This window comes from Marasmius oreades, chromosome 1 (assembly GCF_018924745.1).
Source record: "Marasmius oreades isolate 03SP1 chromosome 1, whole genome shotgun sequence".
Lineage (NCBI taxonomy): Eukaryota > Fungi > Basidiomycota > Agaricomycetes > Agaricales > Marasmiaceae > Marasmius > Marasmius oreades.
This window is the reverse complement of record NC_057323.1, coordinates 1,677,119-1,692,987: the sequence shown is the minus strand read 5'-3', so window position 1 is coordinate 1,692,987 and position 15,869 is coordinate 1,677,119. Positions and strand designations below refer to the sequence as shown.

The following is a 15,869-nucleotide window of genomic DNA, read 5'->3' as shown; positions in this document are numbered from 1 at the left end:
CTTATGTAACGTGTCTCTCTCTTCGACCTTGGACCCACAAGTATCTACACTCTGTAACTCACCTTCGCCCATGACATGCCTGCTCGTTCAAGGATCTTCTCCGAACTATTGGCACAAGATGAGGAAAAAGGGTTCGGGGGTCGCAATCTTTGACACCTGCATCGAGCTGATATCTTTGTAGATCAATGCTAGGCTTGCGTTTTCACGGTACGTGTTCACTTCATCCTTGAGACTGTGAACGTAATCTCGAGTCACACAGATATTCCACCTTCCAAACGTCGTAGAATGGGCTTGAACTCTCGTTTTGACCGCATGGTTGAAGCCATGAATACCACATACAATTCTCCCAGTGGATCGTCAAGCTCACGTCAGACTCGTAATAAGAATCGGAATAGGTCATCCTCAAGCAGCAGCTACAGCTTGCCCATGACACCCATTGATCCATATTATGATGGACTCAAATCCGGAGCTCTTGGTGATGACTTTTCCGTACTAAAGATGAAGAATAAATTACCGGGTTTGGAGGAGCAAAACGAAGATGATCAGGCTGGTCAGGTCAGTCAACCCACTTTTCTTAATCTTGGATGGCATAATAACAGCGGTATTGTGTAGTTTAGAGAACCATTGCCTTCATGGTTGCGCCAAACATTCTCTGCACTTCATCAAACCCACCCCCTACGATTGCTTTTGCCAAGATCGTCCAGCCATCCTCAAACGAAATCCATGTCGCTCGCGGAAAGTCAACAATCCGATAGCTCCCCACGGATAGAAGAAGAAAGCGCGTTTGCCTGTTCTCGAGCTTCTTTCCCTTCGCCGCTATCTCCAAAGCTCGTGCACGAAGAGCACCTTGCGTCTCCAATCGCCCTTCGAGCAATTGACCGTGGGCCTCAGCAGAAGCCAAGACTCCAAGAACACTTACCTGCAACTCCCTCCAATGCCCAAAATATCCCTTTCTCAGAACCCGGACCTGCTTCGATATCTGCTTCAAATTTGCCCTCATCGCGCCCACCCCTGCTTATAACTTTTGCTAATGAATATTGCGCAACTGACTTTACTATTTATCCTGCTGAAAATCACAAGCCTTTAGGTGCTGATACTCGCTTATCTGCTACGCCTGCCAGAGATATGCTTAACACCCCCTCGCTCAATCAATCTTACTCGTCCAATTTTCTATCGCCGCACTCTTTTCCTCCCCAAACATGCTCAGATCTTTTTACCACGCCAGGACCGGTCTATTATACCTCTCGACCTGAAGGTGTTTGTGAACCCTCTTCAGATTCACCCATACCAGATATCCCATTGCCTGACATCGATGCCGGTTCTCTTCAATTTCAATGGATTCCATTTGATAGAAAGCAGTCAAACGTCGACATATTTGCTCGGACGCACAACTATAATGCCGCTTCTATGGTCAAGCGAGGTTGTACTCTTCCGCCCTCAAGCGATCCGGATAACCCTATCATACGCGGCGACGAGATACCCATGGAGGATGATTCTCGCAATGCCTCTACCCGCTCCTCCCTTCACGCTCAGCAAACCGCGCGACGTAGACATACAAGCAATGTCTATTCCTCTGAACCCGACAGTCTACCGATGGCTAGTTCCACTGATGATTACCTGAAGAATGACCAAGCCTCGTCTATAACTTCCTTTCAAATGGACCCACCAGAATATTTCTGTCCGCAAGCAGAGTCAACCCCATGTAAACAAGTTGAAACAGATGTCCAACATACACCCCTGGACACTGAACGGCCAGAAACGTCTTGCCCGTTCAGATTCAGATTACCGTCTCTACCTCCGCCTAGTCCAAGTCAGTCCGGGACTGAGAATCCCCGTGGTCAGAAAACAATGCCTTCCTTGGAGGTAACTGGGCAGGTTAGTGAACGTGTTGATAGTCACAATGAAGAACGACTTGCAACGGAACGTGTACCGGAACAAGCGCCCTGGTCATCTCCACCGCGACCTCTCGGGGTTGAGGTTCCAGCGTTCGCAACGGCTCCAGGTATTTATCTCTCGGCCTTGCGGGACGGTGGAATTCGACGGGAACCATCCCGAGAAGAGGACATCGGTAAAGTCAAGGTGCGAGTCGCCTATTGCTTTTACCCTGTAGTCATCAAGTTTTAATCAACGAGAACGATTTTGTAATTTTCTCCAGAGTCGGCTATTAGACGCGTTGGATCGATTTGCAGGTAATGCGACGGTGGGACAGGGGGCGCGTCCAAGGTTCGAAGGCGGAAGAATTGAAAACCGAGGTGTAGAGCTCCGTGGTACCGAACGGGAGAGAGTACTCCGATCTCCAAGAACGGAAGAAGAAGAAGAGAGCCCCAGTGGACGAGAAGCCGACAATGAAGTGGGACGTGAGCAACTCTCTCAAGGCTCGACGGAATCGATAGAATCATGGGGAGATCAGGATCATTCCCCATAGATTTAGCGGAACATTATTCCTACAAGCAAACTATGAATAACGAATGCAGCTCCCGTTCAGTTACGTATAATGGCGGACTACGGAAAACTTTTAGGTCCGAAATGCTGTCATGGAGTCTCGACCAAGGATACGTGGGTATCGCAGTCTCTTCAAAAATGTTCCATCGTGAATACTTGTCTATGACTCTACCTACATACAAATAACCTATTCTATATGCCGCTAGGTAAACTAAAACGAGTGGGACAGCGCGATAGCAAATTACAAGGCAAACTGGGTATAACCGTGACCGGTCCGAATCTACCATCCAACTTCTCCGCCATCAAAAGACGTAATCTCCACGTGTGTATCTCCCTTCGGCTTCCTCAACACATATCGCTCCAAATTATAGATCTCATACGAATCTTTAGCCAGCTTCATCGCCTTTAGATGATGAGGACGTGAGTTGGCTGCAATGGCGTGTTTTCTACTCTGCCATATACAGGTCGCAAGGTTCATGCCTGTCTCTTGGTTGGGTATTCCATACCAGTACATGATCAACTGTATGAAAAAGGGGTGGAAAAACGGATGAGAACCGCCGGCAGTTCGGAGTAATTATGAACGTACCCCTCCGTTTCGTACGGCTTCCTCGTGAGCCTTCTTGTCTGCTTCATACAGGGCTTCAAAGGGGAGGAATAATGAATTAAGAACAACAATGACGAGCTGAAACAGGTACTGACATCCACCATCACTCCCAGCCTTCCTTTTGCTTCGGAAAACGACGCAATACCATTCTCTTTCTTCATCTTCCGGGAGGGTCAGTTGAGACCAATTGAAAGCATTCTTGTAGGGAGTCGACGCGTAATTGGCGTCGATGGGATGGAAATTATGAAGGGCTTTGTGAAGCGATAGAGAAGCAGGATCAATGTCCGGAAGATGGGTTTCGGTGATCAAGGGCGGGTTTTCAGAAGAAAGAGGAACTGCCGGGACGTTTTTAGGAAGAGAGGAGAGTAGCGGAGGTAGATAGAGAACAGGTGCTCCTGAGTCGTAGACCGGAAGTTGATGGGGATCCTCCGGAGACGAGGTAGCCGAAGGGGTGGGAGCAGATGAAGAAGGTTTTGCGCGTCGGGCCACCTCAGATAGGTGTGGTGGATGAGCGAAGGTCAAAGTCATCGGTGGTGAAGATGGCAAGACAAGGCAAGTTTCGAGTCAGGAGGTATGTAGGTCCGCGTAATTTATACATGGGCGAACCCTAGTCAAGAGTGGGTCCGATGGCGCAATTTTGCATCTTCTAAAGGATAACGAATGTAATCCCGACGGTTACTTGCTGCATCGTTTCCGCTTTGACTAACGAGCCATTCATCGTTTTCTTGCAGGCACCAGGAATAATGTCAAGTGCCATGGAATTTAGTACCCCGTTTCCTCTTTGCGGATTGTAAGTTCGTTGCGTGCCGTTACCTCGGCTGTGGGGTTTGCGAGATCGCAGCCACTCTGGACCCCTGCAATGAAAGTTGATGCGATATGGAGCCTTTCTCTTACCGAAAACTTGTACTCGGCTAGTACTCAGATCACGACAGATCTTGACGCCGGGGTGGATGAAATCGCAAAAGGCCGCTTCCTTTTGCCAGCCTAGGATGAAGTTCAGTGTTTAATTTCCAGGAAATCAGAGGTTTTACAATCGTCGGAACTTGGAGAGCAGGTCGAGTGTAGTCATTCCGAGAGCCAGATATCTCGGATGCGGAGTGGCATGGTTTGTGTCACAGAGTAAGCTTGCCACGGTAATCCCGCACTCCAGACCTCCAAACTTGGAAACAGAACAGCCTTATCTGACAGTCTCAGACAGGCCGCATGACTGTTCCAAGAGAAAAATCAAAAGGGAAATTTATGTCATCGGACATTGAGGTAATATTGAGGTATTGAAGCAACGAACTACCCTTAAGCTTGGATAAGACCGCACGCCTGCACTCCTCCGGTTTTATGGTAGTAAATCACGTTCCTCACTCCGTGTTGGGCCAGTCGTGTCGGTGTTTGTTCGCTGATCCTGTTCAAACCGTTCCACGACGTCAGTCGGAACCTGGGAGGCTCGACGTAAGTAGTCTCATTTGAAATTTCTGCCCTCGTGGCTGCTTCCTTTCAAGTTTTTCTGTCTGAAAGTCGGAATACTCGTTATCCTCTATCTCGTTCTTATTGTTGACTCTCGTCATGCCTCCAGTTTTGAGCAGAATACGCGAACACTCATATCGTTCTACATGCTATCGAGGCCTGCAGGAGGATCGAAAGATCTAGACGACATGGAACTTGTCGTACTAATAACCTCACCCGCAAATCAAAAATCCACATTACAGGCTGATATTGGAAGTGAACAACAACAAGTAAGTACTGTACGTTCACGAAGAAGGTAGTCACAGGTAGTCACCGTAACGCGCAGATCGTGAGAACTTGCTTGGACTCGGCAAAACACGGGCGTTGTTACACGAGCTTTCTCAAATGGCTTCAAAGAAAGCCGCAGAGTCAACTCTCTATCATTTGGCACCAAAAGGATTTTGGAAGCGATTTCGTAAGTATTTCTTTTGTTTTTTCTCGACGTTTATCTCTAACTTGTCGACGTACCAGGTGATGCGGTCGTCATAAACCCCGAAATTTCCAGTGGTTTGCCAAAGCAAGGTGTCAACAGATGGCCACCTCCTGGATCTAGGCTGGAGGAGTACGCGACGCCAGCTACTAAAGGTCAATCTTGATGCTAGCTTTGTTGTGCTATACGATGTATTGAATTTCCATCTTAACCCAGCCTCGGACCCTGCTCAAAACCCGTACTGGAAACGTGATGTTCGTCGCGCCTATCCTCAACTTTCTGTAGTCACCCAAGCAGGGCTTTCTTCCCTTTTGATTGAGCACTCTGGGAACCAAGCGTGCGTGTCCTTTCTCTATAAAACCATCGTTTTTACTTACCTCTCTACCCTTCACGCGTTTAGTATTGCTGCACCTGCTGCTAAAGGCGAAGCCAAGGACGTAGGAGCAATTTCAGCACCTCGGGAGCGCATGGATCTATCTGCAGCCATCGCTACGATCACTTCCTCGACAAAAGTATATACCGAGTCCAAGTTACCTCCAAAGTTACCCACTCCGTACAAACGTTGGGTTTCAGAAAGGGCACCGGATGCTCCCCACGACCCCCATGCATACTTCCCTATGTTGCTCTACAAATAGATGCGACGAACATAAATCAATACATGTAATAGATCCCTAAAGGCGTAATTCGAGCATGATACCGGATTCTTCAAATGCTCTACAAACAGTTCGAGACTTGCGCCCATCAGCTTTCCGTTCTTGACTCGACCCTCTAGACGGTTCCCAGTAGGTATACCAGGGTGGAGGGCCGCAGTCTTCATTTCGTCGAGGGACATAAGTTCCTCTCCAAGAGTGTGAAGTTTGCATCATCTGGGTATTCGAGAAGTTCCTAGTTCCTAGTTGAAGGAAAACATCGAGTATGGTTAGTAAAAAAAGATGGATATATTGAGAACCGAATTGCAAATCAACAGAGTGGTGGGTATTGAGTATATGGGTCATGACCGTTCTTCTAATTCTTCTAGACGTGCTACCTGCCTAGAATAAAAACACTTGAGCTTCTCTCAGGAAATCCAGGAAAGGCCAACAACTCAAACACACCTATCTCGTATTGCCTCTTGCCATCTCTGCAACTTCGCAATCTCGTTCACCTGGAAACCGTATATCTTGGGCCGATACCGGTCAGCCTTCAGAGCAACGCTCGCCGTGCTAATAGTCTCTCCCCCGCCCTCGGCTGGTGCCACCTCTGGTTCCTCTCTCGCATTCCGCCTTCTCGACCGACCATCTCCCTCTCGACTTGACGAACCGATATCAGTCGGTCCACTCTTCGGCGGAATTAATGTCGGGTAGACAAGGAACAAAAGATGAGGGAAAGTAGTGCCGAAATACGCCCCATCAATAGCACCATGCCGTGAAGACTTGGGTGAATAGATATCTTCACACCGTCCACAATAAAGTTTTACAGACTTTTCGTATGGTACGTCGGTAAGACCGACTGGGAGGAGGGGTTGTTGTTGACAGTGTACTCGTGGACAACGACCGAATTCGGCACGTTTGTATTTTTCCAGCTATACAGAGCGGCGATTTCAGTCAAGCTTATCCCGTGAAGAGCTACGCTTTACGTGCCATTTTTGCAAGACCTCGAGCGGTTACAATCCACCGTGCGTGTATTAAACCATATAAAAGTCTAGCCTGGACATCCAAAGAACCTCTGAGTTCATCTTGCACTTCATCGTCTACAGGGCAAATGACCAATCAGACTAAAACGTGGATCAAACAGACCAATTGACACCGACCCAGTTGATCTGTAATGAGATCCAGCGCTTGTGGATAGTTTGCAACTTCATTGTTAAGCCCAGTGAGATTGAAGCGATCCAAGATGAAATCTTCGTCAACTTCACAAAAGTATTCGTTGCCTTTGGATGAGAGGAACCAGGAGATCCACTATACGATCCGTTTGTTCTTGAGCGTATGATGATTAACTGGAGACTTGTGGAAAACCGTACCGAGCTGGATGAGAATGAAAGCTTGGTATGTTGGAAAAATGGTTTTTGTTTATTGGGACGAACCTGGAATAATCAGAATCAGAGCCTGTTGAGACTTCCTCCATTGTTGTCGACTTTATTTCTCGATGAGCAGACGGTTATAAAGAAGATAAAAAGGACCCTACTTGTTGATATTAAAGCCACCTTCTAGAGTAAATAAAGTAGAGGGGGAAGAGGGGGATGCGAGGAAATTGTTACAGAGAAAGAAGAGCTATCAGTCACAGTTACTCTCTACAACGATCACGACCCTCCTGCATTTTAACCGGCGCGCTTTTTCTTTCTGGTCCTTTTCCTGGTCTTTTACCCACACCAATTTGAAGGGAACGGTTAGTCAAGTGAAACCTCGAGCTTCAACCAAAACAAAACATTGACAAACTATTAGAGACTACCATCATGTCCTCCGAACCCCCACTGCCTACACTGCCCCAACCAATTCCAGCCGTTCCTGCAGCATTCGCTTCAGACCTACGGTAGGCGACTAAAAATACATAATCCAAACTCAACAACGCTTACCTTGTCCTGAACTTTCAGGGTCTACTACAACAAGGAGACCGAAACTTGGCGTTACGAAGAGGACGATGGGACAGAGATGGAATATGACGTCTCTAAAGGCTCATGGATGCCTCTTGTCCGTTTGGAGAACCTATATTCTTTCTACCCGACCTCTCTATAAAAACCTATACCTTCTTGACTTGGACAGGTTGACGAAGACCTCATAAAGAGGCAACAAGCCGCTTACTCCGTTGCTGGCGTTGACGAAGCGGTGCGTGTTTGTTCCTCTTTGCTCAGTCTTGTTGTCTCCGCCTATTGATTCCAGTCTTCTTTATTCAAAACGAAACTGTTGGAACTAGACACCCGCCGCACCCGTATTGGTACGCGAAAACAAGAAACGTAAAGTCGAAGACTACACATCCGCTACTCCAATGGAAACTGGTCCCACCACTGTGAAACGCAAGAAAGAAAAAGAGCTCGGAGAACGCAAGTCCAAGAACACTGCCGTCTACGTTACTGGTTTACCGCTGGATGCGGAAATGGACGAGATTGTAAAGTGTTTCTCCAAGTATGGTGTTTTGGAAGAAGACGACGAAGGCGACCCCAAAGTCAAGATGTACGCGCGAGATGATGGTTCATTTAGCGGGGAAGCTTTGGTTGTTTATTTCAAGGAGGATTCTCTTACACTGGCGGTCAGCCTGTTGGATGAGTTCGAGTTGAGGTTGGGCGACCCTTCGAGTAGGATGAGGGTGACAAAGGCGGATTTCACGCACAAAAACCAAGCTGGCGGTGGCGTGGGCGATCATAATCAACCGAGGAAGACCATGAACAAGAAGAAGGCAACGAAGAGAATAGTCAAGATGCAGAAGTTCGTCGTTTGCCTTCTTCTCCCTCTGATCACTTAGTTCGATTCCTCATGCAGAAAGTTGGAAGAGTGGAACGATGAGGATGGATTTGGTCCTTCGATCGAGCCAGAAGAGGATGTCAACATGGTCAACAAAAACAGCCGTGTAGTTATTTTGAAGCATATGTTCACTCTCAAGGAACTAGAAGAAGACGCGTCTCTTCTTTTGGAGCTCAAAGAGGAGGTTCGAGAGGAATGTTCGTCATTGGGAGAGGTCACAAATGTTGTTCTATACGACGTAAGTTCCCTACAATCTTACTCTCAACACTCACTCAGATTGCCTTTGTCACTAGCAAGAACCCGAAGGCGTGATGACCGTCAAGTTCCGGGACCCAATCAGCGCACAGGCGTGTGTGTTGAAGATGAACGGAAGATTTTTTGCTGGTCGGAAGGTAGAAGCATCACTTTACGTTGGCAAGCAAAGGTTCAAACTGAATAATGCTGGCGATGAAATCGAGGGAGAGGGGGAAGAAGCTGAGAAGAAACGCCTGGATGACTTTGCAAACTGGTTGATGACTGAGGGGGACTAAAGACTTCTGCTTGCTGGATGGCGCGCCTTCGTTATTTCAGTTAAGGATTTAGGGAGAAACCAATGTGTAACGCTGTATCAGCATTTGGTCATGAATAAACGAGTACTCAGAACAGCATAGATAATCTTGTGAAAAAAGGTGCAAGAACGCTGTTACGTTATCGTGTCTCCGTTAGTTCTGTTGGAGTATGATACAACCATAATCGTCCATTAGATGCCCGATAGAAAAACTACATCTACCAACAAGACAATAAAGGCTTTTTGTCGACGGTCTCCAGTCGCTAGAAAAACGCGAGACGAAGTGTCAACACCATAAACAACTGTAACGAATACCAAACTCGCACCTCTACAATGACTGTCCTTGTAGTCACTAGGTCAGGGTCTTCTCTCAACCAGTCCATGCCTCGACGATCGGTTTCGCTAACCCAGCGAGTATGACGTGAAGGGCCGGGCTCTACATGGGAGGTGGATTTAGAAAGCGCAACGAGGTCCTCCTCTGAGATAGAACTAGAGTCATCAGCGGAAGGTTCAACCTCGTGTACTGTAGGCAAGGGGCTACCAGGAGGTGAAAACGGTGAGGTCGGTGCACCAATCGAGTTTGAAGGACTGCGAACGCTACCACTTGATTCGCGGGGTATCGGCCTCGCCGCGGACGAAGACTCCGCAACATCAACTTCAGCTTCTTCATCTATAGTGAGCCTTTGAAGACTGGCTTCGACTGCATCAAGCCTCTCCAAATGTTCAAGCATTGTAACACCCGTTGTTCCCGGATGGATTTTCTGAAACTTGGCAGCGAACGGGACGGGGCGGGGAACTCCCGTTGCGTCGGTGGACGTTCTGCGCATCGGTGGAGGGAAGTTGTCACTAGCAGAACTTCGACGTCGTGGTCGAGGAATAGGAACGCTGCTAATTGATAGCTTAGGAGACCCTGGAGAAGGAATTCCAGCCGAATCCGGTTCTGGCCCATCAGGAACTTCAATCTCATCGTCCCAAACAAGCATTTTCGTTCTCCGAGTCAATTCAAGTGGTCCTTCATCCTATAACAATTCATAGGAAACAGATCGATGTGAAAAAAAATAAGTAGCTTACGGCGTGCTTCAAGGATTGTACGATGTTAAATGCTTGACCTAAGGGTGGAAATGACGTTTAGTGTTGGAAGATTATAAGACCGCCAGGTATCGTACCTTTGATGACGGCCAATTGACGCTGTATAGAGTCAATAAGATGATTCTGGTGAGGACTCTTGTCTTACCTTGAACATTTTGAGATTGAAGTCCGGGTCAACTTCAAATAGTTTCTGCAATTGATAAGAGGTTTCTTCCCACCAAGCTTTCGAAGTGAGTATAGGAATGAAATGGTTCCGTGTCTTCTCGCTGAACGGACGTCCTATTATACTGACAGGAAGGTAAAGCCATCCGTAGGTGTATGATCTCCAACCCTGTGGGTGCTCGTGCGGGAATGATAGAGAGTTGTCAATGGCTGCGATGTGAATGTGTGGCTTCTGCTTGTAATCGCCAGTTTCCGAACATGAAGAGGAGGGCAGATTCATAGATAGATGGGGTGTAGGAGGGTTCATTGTAGGTTGGGAACCACTAGCAGAGGTTTCGGTTCTTCTCAGCTCACTCATCAATGGCATTCCGTGGTGTCCCGAGCGCGCGGGGGCGACATCAACAAGTTTCTCGGTTTCACCTTCGCAGTACTTGATCATGTAGTTATCCGCACCACGATCAGTGTTGAGCATAAGGTAATCTAAATTTGTGTGAGGCGGCCTATTCTTCCTTAGGAAAAGATGCAAGTTCTCACCGAGAATCACTAGCCTGGAAAGGGTGTGCATAGATGAGTGGGATCAGAACCCGTAGTTTAGAAGGCGACTTCACTTTTCGAGTTCCTCCCTAAAGCTTTGTTGGAGTTGCGGACTCCAATAGAATACGCCGCGACCGTTTGGAGACTCAGTGGCGTCGAACAGTCTTTCCTCTTCGTAGTCGTCATCGATGTCCTCGCTGTCACCAGTTTTCCCACATATTATTTTCATCGCACCAAGAAAACGTTTAGAGACGCTTCCCCGTCTATGTGTAGAGTCGTCGAAAGTATCAGCTATTGAACGTCCGGGCCAGGGATGTTTACGCAGGAAGTCGGATGCATCTGTCCAAGCCCATAAATGAATATAGATTGATGAAAACGTGAGGACACACCTGTGTATCCATGTAAGAAAAATTGCATGCTTCCTATCTTCTCAGGTAAGGGTTTCCCTTTCTTGGCCGCAGTCCGATCCAGCCAGTCATAGAAGAACGCCTCGAGAAAAAAATGGTAAGTCTAGGAAGAGACATAAGCGACCATATCTACCGGACTAGATAAGGATACTAATCGTGTTAGTGGTACGATATTGAGGTCCAAACGTTCGTCAAGAAATGACGCTGCAGCCTCCGAGACGTAACTGGGAAACGGTCAGTCGTGAACAATGAGCAGAAAGGTCTACATACCTCAAGTTTGGGATTAAACAAGCCCGTCCAAACGGTATAATCCACCTAAATTGACGATGTAGCCATTTGGTTGTCTATGAGAGGTAAAGTAAATGGAGTGACGTTCGAAAAAGATTCGTAAGGCGACTTTGGGATTAAGGCGGCCGTAAGGTTCTTCATCCTTAGGCTTGAAGACACTGAAAAATAAGTCAGTTACGATATTGGAGGGGAAACAAGATACACACGCGACTGTACGAACATGACCGTGTTCATCCTTCGCTCTTGCGAAGTATGACCCACTACTCCCCTTCACAATCATTTTCGGATGTATCCCTTCGGTTATGGCCGTTTTAACGGACCGTATTACCCTGATAGACAGAGTAAGGTTAACTATAAGATAAAACCTTTGAAACGTACGCATCGAATTCCGCCTGTGTCATAGGGGGCTTGTGGTCAAGAGTCTTAACCTGCATGGTGAGGGTCAATTGATCGCGCGAGCTCAGCCTGGTACCCAATCTCACGATGGCTGATTGCACTGGGGGTGCTAGCACTGCTGGCTCGAACACACTCCGCCATATTGGTTTCCTCGAATGACCCGAGGGTGCTTTCTTCTTGCGCTTAACTTTCTGTGCTATAGAGTCAGTCCATCTGGAAAGAGATTAAGTCAATGTTGGCTAATGAAGACAGATATCTCCTCACCTCTTAAATGCATTATCCAACTTGGTAAGGTCGATGTGTCGCGGACGTCCTGGGCGACGAAGCCCACGTGTTGAGGACTTGACAGGCTTGGGTAATTGGGTTTCAAGTACAGCTACATCTGTCTCTTCCTCTTCTACAGATTGTGAAAGAGGCTGATAGCCTGCTCTAGGCATTGATAAAAGAGGTGAGGTGAAGCCAGTTTCGCTTCAATTCGAAGTGACCGGCCGTGAGAGTTACAGGTTACACAGCCACTTCCTTCCTTACACTTTATTGACACTAGATTGGCTGCTATTAATGTTCGTATCTATCATTCGATACATGGTATCAATCAGGAGCTTGTTGTCCAAAGTTCAGCACGGGCGCCTTCGGAAAGCGCAGGGACGACAACGAACCTGCGCCACCGTCTACATGAATGCTATCTCTAGTTCGCACACAATTCAAATCCAGACTTGTTGTCAAAGATCTACATCACCATGCTCTGTTATGGTCCACGTAAAATAACTAAGTAGGCTGTTGCTCTGTATCGTATGTTGTATGTAATCGACTTCGTAAGTACCTTTTTGACCGTCAATCCCGACTACTCGATGACTTGACAAACGAACTAAAGGACATGTTTCCGCCTGACATCGCTGATGCTATCTGCACTTTCCATGTCTCCACCCCTTTGTTACAAGCTGCACAATCATCCACGATATATCGGTACTCATCGACACAGTCCTCAAAAGCCTCCAAGCACGGCCGTTCGTTCATCAGCTTGACCAACATCTTGCAGTAGAATTCATTCCATCTTGGGCAGTCACCGGATATATGTTCTTGTCGCATCTGAGAATCGGGGTTTCTCAAAACCTCAGTGAAGGTGTGGTAGATGTGATCTCGAAATTTCACCTACAGAAGGAAGTAAGAACAGATTTGGGGATAAAATGAAAGAAAACACTCGCCCAGGCCACAAATATGTTATGCCATTTGGTGAACACAGTGTAATATCGACTCAGCGAGTAGATAATCTCTTCAGCGTCCAGATGAACAGTTGCCAGAGCCGCTTGGTCTCTCGTGTACACCTCATTCGCCCAAACAGCGTACGAGAACACCCGTAGAGGATCCTGTTCTATGGCAAGGCTATTAGGAGTTTAAAGTCAGACCATTCCAGAGGATCATAATGCGACTCACCACCCGGCTTTCTCTCGAATATCCTCATACCCTGCCCTTGACGCGTACATGTACACTTCAAATGGATGTTCTTCGGCGTTCTTCCTAAGAAAGCCCAGAGTGAAAATTCATATCAAGAATCTGAACTATGAAAACGAAGACCGACTCCATCAACAGTTTGCAAACACCGATCGCATTGTGTATTGAATACTTTTGTGCGGCGGATGCGAGCGTTGCCAATACTTCGAACGGGAGTGATCGAAGGTCTGGTTGAGGTAGATTGTGCATAAACTGAAGAAGTAGATATATGATGTCGGACGATTCAGAAACGACAATGTCTTCTTCTTCTCTCCGACTTGAATCAATCAATCCTTCGCTGCAAAATTCCAGGTTGCGGGAATGAGTTCCAAATCGTCGGCCATCGGATGAGCGGATGGAAATATCAGTGGGAAGATTGCATTCTTCATTTGCTAACGATTCAAGTAGTCAGCAGAAGATCCTCTAACAGAGGTGAATGATACCCACTTTCACACGGAGGAACGATGATTTTCTCTGCGTGACCAACTTGTGATGGTGAGGATTCCATTTCGACGACGAAACGCAAGTAGTGGATTTGGGGACAGTAGATACGGACCTGCGACCTAACATGAGGCAGCGGTGAGGCGACATTGTTGACAACTAACAACTCTGGACTGGAACGTGTTCGACATGGATTCTGGCCATGTTGGTCCTTTGACAGGTGGCTGTGACGATAAATTTATCCAGGGCTTCCCCGCGGAAGGATGCACCGAAACGCATCGAAAATTTTCCAGCATGCACGAAGCACTTAGTGGTGCGTTTGGCTGCCTTACTGTAAAATGATTCAGTTCTATACACATTGAAGTAAGAGTAAACGGTGTGCATGCACCATCGATACATGTTCGGATTTTCTATTGTATGCTATAAGAAATTTGAATTTTATTACTCGAGTGTTCGAATGTAAGGTAGACAAAAATCACTAGTCTTTTCTAGCCGGACCGTTCTCGCACAACGAACTTCGTGAACGAGTCTCAGCAATCCCGACTCTTGCCATATCGGCATCTTCCAAACATGGAGCCTCGAAGATCTCCGTCGTATAGACCAGATACACCGTCCTCGTCGCAACGAAAATCCACATCAACAGTGTCACTCCGGCGTATATACTCCCGTAAATACGGAAGAAGGGTGAATCAAATGTAGTTCCCAAGCTTATGGTAAGATTTGCATATACACCCTTATCCAACAAATCAGCTTTCTGGAATAAAAATAAGGGGGAAAAACGTACGTTCGGAAAAATCAATCCCCAAAAGGGTACCTTAAACGGAATCCGACCTCCTCTTAGAACTTGCTGCATCCCGAGAAGTGCAAAGATAAACCACATAGAACAGAGGGACCAAAGGACAAACGCTATGCACGTGCAGATGACGTTCATCGTTTCACCGGTAGCGGGGGATCGTAAGATCGTTGAGTTTCCGTCCTTCAAAGGGAATACAGTCGCGAAATACTGGCCAGCTATGAGTATGGAAAAGCCAGCCTGGCCCATAGGACCTAATGGGAGAAAGACGGAAATGACGGTGGCACCGCGCGGTAGACCGTGAATAATGAGCCTCATCATGTACACAGTCAGCAACATCATGGATAGGGACAACCCGATGATGACCATGAACATAGAGAACACTTGGGTGACAAGCGCACTCGATGGATTGTACTTGTGTAGAGCGGGTGCCAATACACCGCCTGTGGAAGAGGCGACAATGAGTGTAACAACTGGAAGAAGCCAAGCGGCGGTCATTCTTTCCAATGAATGATTGTGAGCGGTTTGCCTGAATAGAAGAAAGCTTGAGGAGCTTGAATGGAGAAGATGGAACCGAAGTTACATGATATGAAGCATGCCCCAACAACAAATGATGGATATCGCGACGTCTAACCACCACAGGGCCCAGATGACATAGAGGAACGATTTACCGCCTACGCCGTATTTCTCATTGATGAGGGTGACACAAATATTGAGTAATGTTGTAGCGCCCATGGGGAACGTCCCGGTATAAAGGCTCTGGAGCGGGTGAGAGATCATAATAGGCCAAACCTTTGGGAACAAGGCATATCGTGCGAGGGAGATGACAGTGAACAGGACAAATAAAGTAAGGTTGAGGAAGAAGAATATCAGCGCCATGATGTGCATTCCATTCGCGTCTTTCCCGTAAGGAAACGCGTTGAAAAGTAGGCTGATTGAGCCGGTACCTAGAACAAGTACCGCAGTTAGAATGGAAGGTGAGCTAAAGAGAGGGGCTCACCCATAATGACTGTAAACCTGAAGAATGGAAGTTTTATGTATAATAACATAGAGCCGAAAGACCTTGGCTTACCATGCTGGGGTGAAATTTCTGTGGACATGAACCCTTTAGGACACAAAGAGGGAAAGAAAGGTGGAAGTGCCGCACCGTATGATCTCCTTCAACTCTCTTTGGCGATGACTTCCATCAGTAGGCATGACGGGTAGGACGTCCTGAAAAAACCAGAAACAGCAGGTGACGGTGAAGAGTAAGAACGGAACATGGGCTGGCGAGTTTATAAATTACATATGAGAGTGATGATGAAGTGAGGATTCCGT

The 15,869-nt window shown here is 47.2% G+C and overlaps 8 protein-coding genes across 11 annotated transcripts; 3 read left to right on the top strand and 5 right to left on the bottom strand.

Annotated features, from left to right (window-relative positions):
* Positions 1-69: 69 nt before the first annotated feature.
* Positions 70-2,503, top strand: E1B28_000474 (uncharacterized protein). Its single transcript, XM_043146306.1, has 4 exons — positions 70-131; positions 182-207; positions 260-555; positions 613-2,503. Exons 1-4 carry the CDS (start codon positions 76-78, stop codon positions 2,122-2,124), a joined length of 1,890 nt encoding a protein of 629 aa, XP_043015008.1. The 5' UTR covers positions 70-75; the 3' UTR covers positions 2,125-2,503.
* Positions 2,504-2,568: 65 nt separating this feature from the next.
* Positions 2,569-3,756, bottom strand: E1B28_000473 (uncharacterized protein). The gene is made up of 2 exons (XM_043146305.1): positions 3,029-3,756; positions 2,569-2,962 (listed from the first exon to the last, which is right to left on the bottom strand). Exons 1-2 carry the CDS (start codon positions 3,572-3,574, stop codon positions 2,723-2,725), a joined length of 786 nt encoding a protein of 261 aa, XP_043015007.1. The 5' UTR covers positions 3,575-3,756; the 3' UTR covers positions 2,569-2,722.
* Positions 3,757-4,832: 1,076 nt separating this feature from the next.
* On the top strand, positions 4,833-5,689 carry E1B28_000472 (uncharacterized protein). Its single transcript, XM_043146304.1, has 4 exons — positions 4,833-4,958; positions 5,015-5,128; positions 5,190-5,310; positions 5,374-5,689. The coding sequence occupies exons 1-4, from the start codon at positions 4,889-4,891 to the stop codon at positions 5,606-5,608; spliced, it is 540 nt and encodes a 179-aa protein (XP_043015006.1). The 5' UTR covers positions 4,833-4,888; the 3' UTR covers positions 5,609-5,689.
* Positions 5,690-7,240, bottom strand: CKB2 (casein kinase 2 regulatory subunit). 3 transcript variants are annotated; one of them, XM_043146301.1, is made up of 7 exons: positions 7,137-7,240; positions 7,036-7,085; positions 6,973-6,976; positions 6,763-6,910; positions 6,593-6,702; positions 6,068-6,534; positions 5,690-6,018 (listed from the first exon to the last, which is right to left on the bottom strand). In XM_043146301.1, the coding sequence occupies exons 2-7, from the start codon at positions 7,074-7,076 to the stop codon at positions 5,997-5,999; spliced, it is 792 nt and encodes a 263-aa protein (XP_043015003.1). In that variant the 5' UTR covers positions 7,077-7,085; positions 7,137-7,240; the 3' UTR covers positions 5,690-5,996. The 3 variants fall into 3 exon arrangements, with proteins under 3 accessions (XP_043015003.1, XP_043015004.1, XP_043015005.1); XM_043146302.1 differs by having other exon boundaries at positions 5,690-6,534; XM_043146303.1 differs by lacking the exon at positions 6,973-6,976 and having other exon boundaries at positions 5,705-6,004; positions 7,032-7,085; positions 7,137-7,209.
* E1B28_000470 (uncharacterized protein) lies at positions 7,241-9,055 on the top strand. Of its 2 annotated transcripts, XM_043146299.1 has the most exons (7): positions 7,241-7,337; positions 7,394-7,481; positions 7,543-7,639; positions 7,712-7,774; positions 7,863-8,371; positions 8,426-8,645; positions 8,701-9,055. In XM_043146299.1, exons 2-7 carry the CDS (start codon positions 7,405-7,407, stop codon positions 8,935-8,937), a joined length of 1,203 nt encoding a protein of 400 aa, XP_043015001.1. In that variant the 5' UTR covers positions 7,241-7,337; positions 7,394-7,404; the 3' UTR covers positions 8,938-9,055. The 2 variants fall into 2 exon arrangements, with proteins under 2 accessions (XP_043015001.1, XP_043015002.1); XM_043146300.1 differs by having other exon boundaries at positions 7,543-8,371.
* On the bottom strand, positions 9,056-12,327 carry E1B28_000469 (uncharacterized protein). The gene is made up of 15 exons (XM_043146298.1): positions 12,095-12,327; positions 11,917-12,043; positions 11,813-11,862; positions 11,641-11,763; positions 11,544-11,592; positions 11,417-11,490; positions 11,280-11,370; positions 11,129-11,228; positions 10,814-11,078; positions 10,740-10,753; positions 10,189-10,685; positions 10,121-10,142; positions 10,026-10,063; positions 9,281-9,973; positions 9,056-9,217 (listed from the first exon to the last, which is right to left on the bottom strand). The coding sequence occupies exons 1-15, from the start codon at positions 12,265-12,267 to the stop codon at positions 9,173-9,175; spliced, it is 2,361 nt and encodes a 786-aa protein (XP_043015000.1). The 5' UTR covers positions 12,268-12,327; the 3' UTR covers positions 9,056-9,172.
* Positions 12,328-12,661: 334 nt separating this feature from the next.
* Positions 12,662-13,826, bottom strand: E1B28_000468 (uncharacterized protein; the record flags this gene model as incomplete). Its single annotated transcript, XM_043146297.1, has 5 exons — positions 12,662-12,979; positions 13,033-13,210; positions 13,262-13,345; positions 13,407-13,710; positions 13,766-13,826. The coding sequence occupies 5 exons, from the start codon at positions 13,824-13,826 to the stop codon at positions 12,662-12,664; spliced, it is 945 nt and encodes a 314-aa protein (XP_043014999.1).
* Positions 13,827-14,237: 411 nt separating this feature from the next.
* Positions 14,238-15,749, bottom strand: E1B28_000467 (uncharacterized protein; the record flags this gene model as incomplete). The annotated part of the gene is made up of 6 exons (XM_043146296.1): positions 14,238-14,492; positions 14,544-15,081; positions 15,136-15,499; positions 15,553-15,569; positions 15,625-15,642; positions 15,700-15,749. The coding sequence occupies 6 exons, from the start codon at positions 15,747-15,749 to the stop codon at positions 14,238-14,240; spliced, it is 1,242 nt and encodes a 413-aa protein (XP_043014998.1).
* Between the last annotated feature and the right edge of the window lie 120 nt (positions 15,750-15,869).